The 13,667-nt window shown below is 42.2% G+C and overlaps 1 protein-coding gene across 1 annotated transcript in view; it reads right to left on the bottom strand.

Moving 5' to 3' along the window:
- Nucleotides 1-13,667, bottom strand: part of MERTK (MER proto-oncogene, tyrosine kinase) — a 135,003-nt gene that overhangs the window by 94,947 nt on the left and 26,389 nt on the right. Inside the window, exons 2-4 of the mRNA XM_075339589.1 lie at nucleotides 11,714-12,059; nucleotides 10,572-10,672; nucleotides 21-194 (exon numbers count right to left, since the gene is read on the bottom strand). Of these exons, the coding sequence (XP_075195704.1) occupies nucleotides 21-194; nucleotides 10,572-10,672; nucleotides 11,714-12,059 (621 nt within the window). The remainder of the gene's footprint in view (nucleotides 1-20; nucleotides 195-10,571; nucleotides 10,673-11,713; nucleotides 12,060-13,667) is intronic.

Below are 13,667 nucleotides of genomic sequence, written 5' to 3'. Positions count from 1 at the left end.
CACTTTAATTTTAGACTTACCTGATACATGAAGTACAGCTGGTGACATGGCAGCAATTTCATTGAGCTTTGTACTATTTTGATACCAGAAAATCTCCACAGGTTCAGGGGGTCCCACAGCCTCACAGGTGAGATTAAATGGCGTGTTCCTAGTGACATTCATAGTCTCTGGTTGTCGAATGAAATGAGGAAGGCCTAAATAAAAAGCAAATGACATGAGTAGGCCTTTTTTAATAAAAATGACACATACAGTTAGGTCCAGAAATATTTGGACAGTGACACAATTTTCGCGAGTTGGGCTCTGCATGCCACCACATTGGATTTGAAATGAAACCTCTACAACAGAATTCAAGTGCAGATTGTAACGTTTAATTTGAAGGTTTGAACAAAAATATCTGATAGAAATTGTAGGAATTGTACACATTTCTTTACAAACACTCCACATTTTAGGAGGTCAAAAGTAATTGGACAAATAAACCAAACCCAAACAAAATATTTTTATTTTCAATATTTTGTTGCAAATCCTTTGGAGGCAATCACTGCCTTAAGTCTGGAACCCATGGACATCACCAAACGCTGGGTTTCCTCCTTCTTAATGCTTTGCCAGGCCTTTACAGCCGCAGCCTTCAGGTCTTGCTTGTTTGTGGGTCTTTCCGTCTTAAGTCTGAATTTGAGCAAGTGAAATGCATGCTCAATTGGGTTAAGATCTGGTGATTGACTTGGCCATTGCAGAATGTTCCACTTTTTTGCACTCATGAACTCCTGGGTAGTTTTGGCTGTATGTTTGGGGTCATTGTCCATCTGTACTATGAAGCGCCGTCTGATCAACTTTGCGGCATTTGGCTGAATCTGGGCTGAAAGTATATCCCGGTACACTTCAGAATTCATCCGGCTACTCTTGTCTGCTGTTATGTCATCAATAAACACAAGTGACCCAGTGCCATTGAAAGCCATGCATGCCCATGCCATCACGTTGCCTCCACCATGTTTTACAGAGGATGTGGTGTGCCTTGGATCATGTGCCGTTCCCTTTCTTCTCCAAACTTTTTTCTTCCCATCATTCTGGTACAGGTTGATCTTTGTCTCATCTGTCCATAGAATACTTTTCCAGAACTGAGCTGGCTTCATGAGGTGTTTTTCAGCAAATTTAACTCTGGCCTGTCTATTTTTGGAATTGATGAATGGTTTGCATCTAGATGTGAACCCTTTGTATTTACTTTCATGGAGTCTTCTCTTTACTGTTGACTTAGAGACAGATACACCTACTTCACTGAGAGTGTTCTGGACTTCAGTTGATGTTGTGAATGGGTTTTTCTTCACCAAAGAAAGTATGCGGCGATCATCCACCACTGTTGTCATCCGTGGACGCCCAGGCCTTTTTGAGTTCCCAAGCTCACCAGTCAATTCTTTTTTTCTCAGAATGTACCCGACTGTTGATTTTGCTACTCCAAGCATGTCTGCTATCTCTCTGATGGATTTTTTCTTTTTTTTCAGCCTCAGGATGTTCTGCTTCACCTCAATTGAGAGTTCCTTAGACCGCATGTTGTCTGGTCACAGCAACAGCTTCCAAAGGCAAAACCACACACCTGTAATCAACCCCAGACCTTTTAACTACTTCATTGATTACAGGTTAACGAGGGAGACGCCTTCAGAGTTAATTGCAGCCCTTAGAGTCCCTTGTCCAATTACTTTTGGCCCCTTGAAAAAGAGGAGGCTATGCATTACAGAGCTATGATTCCTAAGCCCTTTCTCTGATTTGGATGTGAAAACTCTCATATTGCAGCTGGGAGTGTGCACTTTCAGCCCATATTATATATATAATTGTATTTCTGAACATGTTTTTGTAAACAGCTAAAATAACAAAACTTGTGTCACTGTCCAAATATTTCTGGCCCTGACTGTAATACGATACACACACACAAGCAAAGGCTAACAATGTTTTGAACTTTGACTTTCAGGCTCCATATCTCTCCATCCTCTACAGCTTTGAGCGTAGACTACCTTCATTTTATAGACAATCATCTTGGCTATCTCATACTTAAATTTGACTTCCAACTATTTGGCACATATGATTAGTTATATTAAACGAAAAACACAATAGGAGCATTAAGGGGCCATACATCATACTAAGAATAAATATGGAGACTCCTTGTGATAAGAGTAATAATAAATTTATTTCAAGATTGTAACAACAAGGAGACAACATTATAATTTAATGAAAAAAGTGCAGAAGTGCAGGAAAGATGATTCCAGAAAGTGTTCCCAAACTATGGGCCCTTGCCATAATGAATACAAATCACTGGGAGGGCAATTAGAAATTCAATTCATTGTAAATGCAGAAGTATATTGCCACTTACCCATCAGAAAAAAGTGCAACAGTGCTGGGCAAATGCCCAGGCAGGGGTCCAGTGCAGGAGAAGGAAGCCCCAACGCGTTTCGCTGCGTTAGCTTCTTCGAGGGGCTGATTAGTTATGCAGATTCTTGTCATGTCACTGCATTGTTACTGTTTTTGCTTCTGAAGGGGGAAACCTAGGTGTTACCAAGTTCATTCACTGGTTGGAATCAAGGAGCAGCCATGAAGAAAATTTCACAACAAAATGAAACAGCATTATCCAGATGAAAAGCCCTGATGGGTGCAAATGGGTTTGGATTAAACAAGGGAAAAAGGGGCTAACAGATTGAGAAATTGAATAAACTGTCAAGTTTGGTGGAGGAAGCCTGATGATATCAGGATGTTTCCCAGCCAAAAGCTTTGGATACTTGATCAGGATCAATGGTGATCTCAATGCAGAGCTATATGTGAGTATCCTATAAGATGAGTTACATCGTACACTCAAGTACTATGGGTATGAAAAGGACGACATTGGGTGCCAGCAGGACAATGATCCAAAGCATACGTCGAGATTGGCGAAGAAATGGTTTAATGACAATGAAGTAGAGGTGCAGGATTTGCCCCCACAGTTCCGAGACTTAAATCTAATTGAACACTTGCAGGTAGAATTGAAGAAAAAAGCTGCATACATAGAAGTGACTCAACCAGTATGCACCAACATTGGGACTGTGTAGAAGAGACCTGGGATTAGATTTCGGTTGAGACATGCTCGAATCTGATTGAGACCATGCCAGGAATGATACAGGCAGTGTTCAAACCAAAGGTAGATTTACAAAATACTATCAAAATAATAAAAATTAAAATTTTGGGTTTTAGGAGCAAAACAGTGACAAGCAGCTGCATAACTAATCATATGCTAAATAGTTGCAAATCAGCATTTTGCATAAGACAGCTAAGATGATTATCTATAAAATGATGTCAGTCTCACTTTGAAGCTGTTGTGGAAGCTGACATATCGAGCCTGAAAGTCAAACGTTCAAAGCATCGTCAAGCTTTTGCTTGTCATACATACATACACACACACATGGTCAAAATTGTTGGTACATCTTGTTTAATGAAAGAAAAACCCACAATGGTCACAGCAATAATTTCTGTCCAGGCATATTTCATCATTTATATATTTTTTTTAAATTCTGTTGAAGCATGGTTGAAAACCAATGTCTCACTTTCATTTGTTCATTTTCATAGATTTTTTTATTTATTACTTTTTTCAGATTCAAGTTATTTCTGTGACCATTGTGGGTTTTTCTTTCGTTAAACGAGGGGTACCAACAATTTTGACCATGTGTGTATATACCGTATTTTTCGGACTATAAGACGCACCCTGGTTTTAGAGGAGGAAAAAAGGAAAAAAAAAATGTAAGCAAAAAATGTGGTCATGACACACTGTTATGGGGCGAGGATCTGCTGCTGACACTATTGTGGGGGTAAAGTCCCCAAATTCTCTGCTAAGGTACCCCATCCTGGTATATGCCCTCATCCTGCTATATACCCCCATCCTGGTATATACCCCCATCCTGCTATATACCCTCATCCTGGAATATGCCCTCATCCTGCTATATACTGCCATCCTGCTATATGGCCCCATGCTGCAATATACCCTCATCCTGCTATATTACCCCATGCTCCTATATGGCCCCGTGCTGCTATATTACCCCGTGCTCCTATATGGCACCGTGCTCCTATATGGCCCCGTGCTCCTATATGGCCCCGTGCTCCTATATGGCCCCGTGCTCCTATATGGCCCCGTGCTCCTATATGGCCCTGTGATCCTATATGGCCCCGTGCTCCTATATGGCCCCGTGCTCCTATATGGCCCTGTGCTCCTATATGGCCCCGTGCTCCTATATGGCCCCATGCTCCTATATGGCATGTATCCTGTATCACACAAAAAACAATAAACGTTTATACTCACCTTTCCTCGCTCCATGCAGCATCGCTCCTCCCCCTGTCTGTGGCGGCAGCAGCACTGCTTACCTGTGTGGAGCTATCACCGGTCACTTCCGTGCAGCACGCGATCTCCTCCTCCAGTCTGCCGGTCAGCTGACCTGCGTGACTAGCGGCGCACAACAATGACGTCATCGCTGTGCTCACTGCTTTCTACACAGATCAGCTGACCGGCAGACTGGAGGAGATCACGCTGCTGCACGGAAGTGTCCGGTGAGTATGCTTATTCACTGCTCCCCACGCTGATGATGATGCGCGGGGGGCAGTGAATACAGCCGCACATGATCACTCCAGGCTGTAGTTGCCAGGGGTGATCACGGCCGGCTGTTAATTATGCGCGCACCCCCCGCCCACCTGTCAGTGACGGCTTCAGCGCTGAGAGATGGGCGGGAGGATGGGCGTGCATATGAAATGAGCGGGCCCACGTTGTCACGGCAGGCTGCTACAGCCTGCTCGTGCCCCCGATGGCCCGCTCCACCGCAGCACCCTCATTCCCGGCCGCAGGCCTATAGTCAGACCATAAGATGCACCTCCAACTTTCCCCCAACATTTGGGGGAAAAAGTTCGTCTTATGGTCTGAAAATACTCATACACATATAAAAACACACACACAGTGTCCAGGATAAATGAGTACACCCTCTTTGAAAAGTAAGATTCTAATCAATATCTCACTGAACTTTTATTTTGTAAAATGAATGCAGAAACTTGCATGGTGGTTACAGTACTATGGTAGAGGCAGTTTCCTTATGTGGGGCTGCATGACTACAGCTGGTGTCGGTGATTGCATTGATAGTATTATGAATTCACAGATGTTCTGCTTCATATTGAAAAGAGAAAATACTCCCATCACTCACTCCACGCCCTTGGTAAATGTGCCCTTTCCCAACATGACAATGATCCAAAATTTATCAGTGAATTTCTGAAAGTGATTCTGTGGCATCAAGTTGGGCATCACTCTCCATCCAGCATCCAGGCTCTGAAAGAAGTCAGTCTTGAAGAGTGGAAAAAGATAGATGTTGCAATATGTCGCCATTTCATTCCCAGAACACTTGGTGTGGTCCTTAAAAATCATGACGGTCATACAAAACACTAGATGTAATGCTTTTTAATGTGGGGAGGTAGAATCAACTAATTTGAATTAAACTGAAGATTTTGTAATGAAAGTTATATTAACATTACTTTCATCTTATGGGTTAAAAAAATGCTCTATGGAACACGGTCTTGTCAAAATGTTCGATATTTGTTTTTGTTCAGTCAGATATTGATTAAAATCTTACTTTTCAAAGAGGGTGTATTAATTTCTAACGAGCAATATATATTCATATATACAGTTGAAACCAGAAGTTTAAATACACTATCTATAAAGACACATATGCATGTTTTTCTCACTATATGACATGAAATCAGAATAACCCTTTCCCGTTTTAGGTCAATTAGGAACCAAAATTATTTATATTTGCCAAATGCCAGAATAATGAGAGAGAAAGTTTTAAGGCATTTTTATTACTTTCTGCAAAGTCAAAAGTTTACATACACTAAGAGTACTATACCTTTAAACTATATGAGACAGCCCATATGATGTCTTTGGAAGCTTGTGATAGGTTAATTGCCAACATCTGAGTTAATTAAAAGACACTCCCTTCTATACAGTGCAGTCGTTCTGTCTCCTTTGCAGAAAAACTCTCCCAAAGTAGGATGTTTCTACCCCTATGCTTCACAGCTGGGACATGGTTTTTGAGGTTCTACTAATCCTTCTTCTTCCTCCAAACACAGCGAGTGGAGTTGATGTCAAAAAGTTCTATTTTGGTCTCATCTGACCACATGACCTTCTCCCATGACTCCTCTGGATCATCTAGATGGTCATTGGTGAACTTTGAAAGGGCCTGGACATGTGCTGGCATGAGCAGGGGGACCTTACGTGCCCTGCAAGATCTTAAACCATGAAGGCATAGTGTGCTAATAATGGTAATCTTTGAGACAATGATCCCAGCTCTCTTAATGTCATTAACCAGGTCCTCCCATGTAGTTCTGTGCTGATTCCTGACCTTTCTCAGAGTCATCCTTACCCCACAAGCAAGATCTTGCATTGAGCCCCAAACTGAGTAAGAATGACTGTCTTGTGTTTCTTCAATTTTCTAATTATTGCACCAACAGTTGTTGCATTCTCACCAAGCTGCTTGCCTATTATCCTGTAGCCCATCCCAGCCTTGTGTAGGTCTACAATTTTGTCACTGGTGTCCTTAGACAGCTCTTTGGTCTTGGCCATGGTGGAGAGGTTGGTCTGTGATTGATTGAGTGTTTGAACAGGAGTCTTTTATGCAGGTAACGAGTTTAAACAGGACCAATTAATACAAGTAATGTGTGCAGAATAGGAGGGTTTCTTAAAGAAAAAAAATAACAGGTCTGTGAGAACCAGAATTCTTACAGGTTGGTAGGTGATCAAATATGTATTTCATGCATTAAAATGCAAATTATTTAAAAATCGTACAGTGTGATTTTTTGAATTTTTTGAGGGACTCTGTCATAGTTGAAGTGTACCTATGCTAAAAGTTACAGACCTCTACATTCTTTGTAGGTGGAAAACTTGGAAAATCGGCAGTGTATCAAATAATTATTTTACCCACTATATAAATTGTAGGGACTCACGCTCTCAGGTAGGCATTAAGAAGCTCTCACACTCACACAGGCAATGCAGTTTTCTCCAAATGTGCAGTTTTATTGCTTTCACAAAACTTCAAGAGATTCAACACAAAACACTCTCTTCTGGGCACAAAGGTATAACAGGAAAATATCAGACAAGAATTTTTTCATGAGGCTCACATGTAGAGATGAGTGAACCTGTGGAAGTTCAGTATGGCGGGTGCAGCTGAATCGAACCTCCACCGCTTCGGACTTGACCTGAAACCCTAATAGAAGTCACTGATTGGCAGTTCGGGTGTCCGCCCACATATAGCCAGCCATAAGCAGAACACTTCCGGGGTAGGGTGGGCTGTTTTTTTGCCATATTTTTTTCCAGTTGCACACTACATTCGATAACACAGTTGTTACCCCCAGTGCAAGACGTTCAAACCCTACAAGCGGCTTGCACTGGGCTGAGCACCGAGCATACAGCGATGTTTGCATGAGTGGCCTGCATATGTAAAACACTTGAACTCTAAAGATACAGTCACACATAACGAGATCGCTAGCGAGATCGCTGCTGAGTCACGGTTTCTGTGACGCAGTAGCGATCCCGTTAGCGATCTCGTTATGTGTGACACCTACCAGCGATCAGGCCCCTGCTGTGAGGTCGCCGGTCATTGCAGAATGGTCCAGGCCATTTTCTTCAAAGGCGATGTCCTGTTGGGCAGGACACATCGCTGTGTTTGACACTGTGTGACAGGGTCACAGTGACTGCTGAGATCGTTATACAGGTCGCTACTGCTACCATCGCTGGTAAGATCTGGCTGTGTGACATCTCACCAGCGACCTCCCAGCGACTTACCTGCGATCCCTATCAGGTCACATCGTTTTCGGGATCGCTGGTAAGTCGTTGTGTGTGACTGGGCCTTAACTCCAATACATGCCAATGTATGTAAAGCGCTGTGGAATTAATAGCGCTATATAAATGAATAAAATTATTATTAATTATTATTATTAACTCTGTTGTTTGTTTGTTTAAGTCTAATTGTCGCCTGTGCTAGCATTGGTCGGTTTATATATATATATATATATATATATATATATATACAGTGAAGGAAATAAGTATTTGATCCCTTGCTGATTTTCTATGTTTGCTCACTGACAAAGACATGAAAAGTCTATAATTTTAAGGGTGGGTTAATTTTAACAGTGAGAAATAGAATATAAAGAAGAAAATCACCTTGCATAAATGATATAACTCAATTTGCATTTTGCTAAGAGAAATAATTATTTGATCCCTCTGGTAAACAAGACTGAACACTTGGTGGCAAAACCCTTGTTGACAAGCACAGCAGTCAGACGTTTTTTGTAGTTGATGATGAGATTTGTGCACGTCAGGAGGAATTTTGGTTTACTCCTCTTTGCAGATCATCTCAAATCATTAAGATTTTGAGGCTGTCACTTGTCAACTCTGAGCTACAGCTCCTTCCATAAGTTTTCTATGGGGTTACGGTCTGGAGACTGGCTAGGCCACGCCATGAACTTAATGTGCTTCTTCTTGAGCCACTCCTTTGTTGCCTTGGCTGTATGTTTTGGGTCACTGTCGTGCTGGAAGACCCAGCCACGACCCATTTTTAATATCCTGGCGGAGGGAAGGAGGTTGTCATTCAATATTTTACGGTACATGGCTCCATCCATTGTCCCATTGATGTGGTGAAGTAGTACTGTGCCCTTAGAGAAACATCCCCAAAACATAATGTTTCCACCTCCATGTTTGACAGTGGGGACGGTGTTCTTTGGGTCATAGGCAGCATTTCTCTTCCTACAAACACAGCAAGTTGAGTTAAGGCCAAAGAGCTCAATTTTGTCTCATCTGACCACAGCACCTTTTCTCAATCACTCTCAGAATCATCCAGGTGTTCATTGGCAAACTTCAGATTGGCTTGCACACGGGCCTTCTTGAGCAGTGGGACTTTGTGGGCACTTCAGGATTTTAGTCCATTACGGTGTAATGTGTTACCAATGGTTTTCTTGGTGACAGTGGTCCCAGCTGCCTTGAGATCATTAACAAGTTCCCCCGTGTAGTTTTAGGGGCTGATCTCTCACTTTCCTCATCATCCTGGATACCCAACGATGTGAGACTTTACATGGTGCCTCACTTCAATGTCGATTGACACTCATTTTGTATTTCTTCCATTTTCTTACTATTGCACCAACAGTTGTCTCCTTCTCAACCAGAGTCTTACTTATAGTTTCCTAGCTCATTCCAGCCTTGTTCAGGTCTATGGTCTTGTCCCTGAAAACCTTAGAAAGCTCTTTGGTCTTGCCCATGTTGTAGAGGTTAGAGTCTGACTGTTACGTCACCGCCAGAGTCTGCTCCAGCAACTTCTGCTCCGATTGCCAGGCGACGCCGTGTTCCTGCTGTGGATGGTGCTGGTGATGAGAGAGAAGTCGACGCCAGCGGCACCAGTGGGTGCAGGCTCCGATCATCCACTGGGCTGGGTTAGCTTGGGATCTGCAGTACCGCTGGCTGACTGTGGGTGGCATGTGTCTTCTAGCTGAAGTTGCCAGCGTTCAGCTACAGCCAATGGGAAGACACCACACCCTTCTTATTTCCCCTCCTGCCACATGATTACTGCCAGATATAGTTCTGATTTTCCTGGCTCCTGTTACGTCCTATTCTGTTGGTGATTCCTGTGTTTACTTCTGCGTGTGTTGACTACTCTTCTGCCTACTGTTTTTGTACCTTGCTGCCCAACCCGGATCTGACCTCTGCTACGTTTGCTGACTACGTCACTGCCTGCCGATTCTGTCCCTGTTCCGCTATTCCTGGTTTGACCCTGCCTGACTACTACTCTCATCGGACTGCAGCCTTCCACAGGTAGTGATCTCCAGTTCCCTGTGTAATTCCAAATCCCTGTATAGGGGTTAAAGGGTTTCAGGGTTCTGGGGGTCCTACTTGGTGAGTGGCTTCCCTCTAGCCTCCCATTACAGCCCATCTGAGTCTGTGGATCCAGGCAGGCGTTACATTGACTGATTATTGAGTCTGTGGATAGGAGTCTTTTATACAGGTGACAATTTAACACAGCTGTCTTTAATGCAGGTAACAAGTTGATTAGTAGCATTTAAGTGGTCTCTGTAGGAGCCATAACTCTTAATGGTTGGTAGGGGATCAAAAACTTATTTCTCTCTGCAAAATGCAAATAAATTTATATAATTTATACAATGTGATTTTCTGGATTTTATTTTAGATATCCTATCTCTCACTGTTAAAATTAACCTATAGACTGTTCATGCCCCTGGCAGGTTCTGCAACTCAGATCCTACTCAAGAGAATTGAACCTTAGCTGCTGTACCCAGGAAAGACCACTACGCATCAAGGAGAGTTGGGCTTTTCCGCTATATTCAACATCTAGCTGCCATATGGGCTAACCACAGTTTATCTCTGAAAGTGCCTGGTGTTGAACTGATACTAATTATATAATCTAAGCATAGCTTATCAATATGGTTTGGAAATCCCCTTTCCATATGTTTATTAAAAAATCCAAAGTGATCAGAAAATGTTTCCAAGAGAATATATTAATTCATATTTCACATCTTGAGTTTCTTACCTTCGACCTGTATGTAGATACGATCTGATACTATTTCTTCATCCTTGACCGTTAACTTGCAGGTATATGTGCCATTATCAGACCTCTGTACACCTGTAATGCTTAATCCAAAAGAAAAGACAAAAGTATTAAAATAACAAAAATAGTGTCCTTATACATTTGGGAAAAACTGAATGATGGTTGTACGGACTAGGCAATATTGAAGGAAATATTTGTCCAGCCCTTAGGGGGTTGTCACTCACCTTTACCCAGAAAGCAATGAATAGAGAGGGCAGATGTAGATATCTTGACAACCACTTTTCAAGGTCTCTAATGTGCCTTGGAACTTTTCCATAGGATAGAATTGTGATCCGGGAGGTAAGCATGCTTTTCTTCATTTATTGGGCACATTAAAAAGAGGTTGTCCAGTAGTAGAAAACCCCTTTATTTCCATGAACAGGCCAATTGTAATATTCCTCAATTCCAAACTGTTGTAATATAGCTATACAATCATTATCTAGGTATAAGTAGGTACAATGGACCCCCACTACTCCCTGACCTCTCCTCTCTGCCCTTCCCTTCACTAGCTTCCCATTGCCCAACGACTCCAGTTCAAAACCCTAACCATGACCTACAAAGCCAGCCACAACCTGTCTCCTACCTACATCTGTGTCCTAGTCTCCCAGTACTTACCTGCATATAGCCTTTGATCCTCACAATATCTCCTTCTCTACTCCCCTTTCATCACCCATTCCCACCATTGCATGCAAGATTTCTCGCGTGCCTCCCCCATACTCTGGAATGCTCTGCCACAACATATCAGACTCTCGGCTACCTTGATAAGCTTCAAAAGGAACCTGATGACCCACCTCTTCCGACAAGCTTACAACCTGCATTAACCCTCTGTCTGATATTGCGCCGCACGACCAGCTCTACCCTCACCTACTGTATTCTCACTCATCTCTTGTAGACTGTGAGCCGTCCTAGGGAAGTTTCCTCTCTCCTCCTGTACCAGTCTGTGCCTTGTATTGTTTATGATTATTGTACCTGTCTATGTATACCCCTTTCACATGTAAAGCGCCATGGAATAAATGGCGCTATAGTAATAAAAAATAATAAGTAATAATAATAGAGAAATACAAATCCATAATTGTAAGCCTTACCTGCATAATGAAAGCATAGTGGTCATCAAGCCATCAGGGATTTCAAAAGACTGGACAGAGATGCGATCAGAATGGGAGATCATCTGTCCATTCTTCCACCATGTTATTTGTTCTCCGCTATCCAGATTAGGCACTTCAATGGAACAATTGAATTTGACATCTTTGTGTTCAGAGAGAACAATAAAGGGCACTGTAGGGTTAAATTTGATGTTTTGGGAAGGCCGAGTCAACTGAATGTTTGGAGTTGGACTTGCTCCTATGTCTTCTAGAAAATGTGTGTGATCTTTATCTTCTGGCAGTAAAGTAGGTATATAGAGTCCTTCACTCTCCCCCAATATGTAGCTATCTGTAGAATGAAATGAAATATATAATCACAAAAGGAGAATAATAGTGAGTCTGTACGTCTAATGTGCAAGCAAACGAACAACATTTACTATAGTAGGAAACACAAACATCAGAGATATTAACATCATACTGATGATCAAAAGCCCCCTCATCCAGAGGCTTTCGACAGTCATTTTATAATTTCCCACTTAATATGTTGGTTGTGTAGTTGCTTCATATTTGGATGAAGCCTTTGTTCCAAAATAACAGATATTTGATTTTTTTTTATAAAAATATACAAAACATCACAACATGAACCTAGTTTCTGGCCATCATCATTAAATTATGTATTTTTTTACTGTAACTTTATAGTGAAGAACTGTCTTACCAAAAAGCAGAGTAACTTAAGCCCTAGAAATCATACACATGGTGAGCAGCCTGTGCAGTGTCACACGCAGTAGTACAGATCTATCTATACATACTCATAACAGGGCACAGTATTACAAAGTACGGCTCTGCAATACAGCATTTAAATTAGTGTGACGTGACTTTTTCAGCTGATTGCCATATCAATAAAATGAAAAAAACAAACAAACAACTTATGGCCCCCTATGGTTGCCAAATTAGGGCACCTAGAACCTTGTAAAAAAAATTGTGACATGGCCTTGTGCATAAATAGGGCTTTTAAAGAAAACCGGTCAGCACAGTTCTGTAATGTAAAGGATAAAAATGGCTTTCATGCTGATTAAGTTCACCTTTGGTGAAGAAATCCACTTTGTCGTTTTTCTTTACCCACCATTTGAAGTTTTCTGCTAATTAGATTTCAGTGCACAGGGACTGGACTTTACCCTGGGACTTCTCCTCCCTGTCTGTGATTCCTCATCCTCTCTGCTTCCAGTTTTGTGACTCACAAGTCACTGCTGAGATTAGAAACACAGTAGGCCAGACATTCAAAGATGGGGGGCAGGCGAATGTCTCTTGGAAATCACAGACAGGGAGGAAAAGAACCAGTGCTCAATACAACTTCTCTGCACTGAAATCTGCAGCAAAAACTTCAAATGGTGATTAAGGAAGAAGTGCAAAATGTATTTCTTCATCAAAAGGCATGTCACAGCTGTCTCTCTGTTTGTAGAGATTTGTGACAGGATCTGGGCCAGAGTCCTCTTATTGCCATTTGAGACTCCTCACATTAAAGGCATTCCCTTTCCTTCAGTGCTGACATTGTTAATGTCAGTTTTGCATTGCAGCAGCTCCTGACTCCAGGCCTCAGGTGTTTCCAGTTGGTGACCACTCCCTTCCCCTATATATGGTCACATCTTCCAGTAGAGAGTGCTGGTTATTCTCATTCCAGTCTGAAACTTGGCCTCTAGGTGGAAGGAGCTGCTGAGTTTTTCCTGCAGTGTAGGCTCCAGTTCTGGTGTCTGACTGCAAAAAGGAAGCCAGACTTATCCTTTTGTTGTTTCCCCTATCATACCATTCCGTTCATGTTGTTTTAGTGCAGTGGTGGAACTTAGTGATCCTTACCGTCCCCACTCACTAGTCAAGGTTTACCACAGGGTCTTTTTAGGGCTTCAGGTATTACTGCTCTGCGACAGGTGAGGAACCTGTATAGGGACTGGCTAGGGGTGCA

This window comes from Anomaloglossus baeobatrachus, chromosome 3 (assembly GCF_048569485.1).
Source record: "Anomaloglossus baeobatrachus isolate aAnoBae1 chromosome 3, aAnoBae1.hap1, whole genome shotgun sequence".
Lineage (NCBI taxonomy): Eukaryota > Metazoa > Chordata > Amphibia > Anura > Aromobatidae > Anomaloglossus > Anomaloglossus baeobatrachus.
This window is presented reverse-complemented; position numbering and strand designations above follow the sequence as displayed.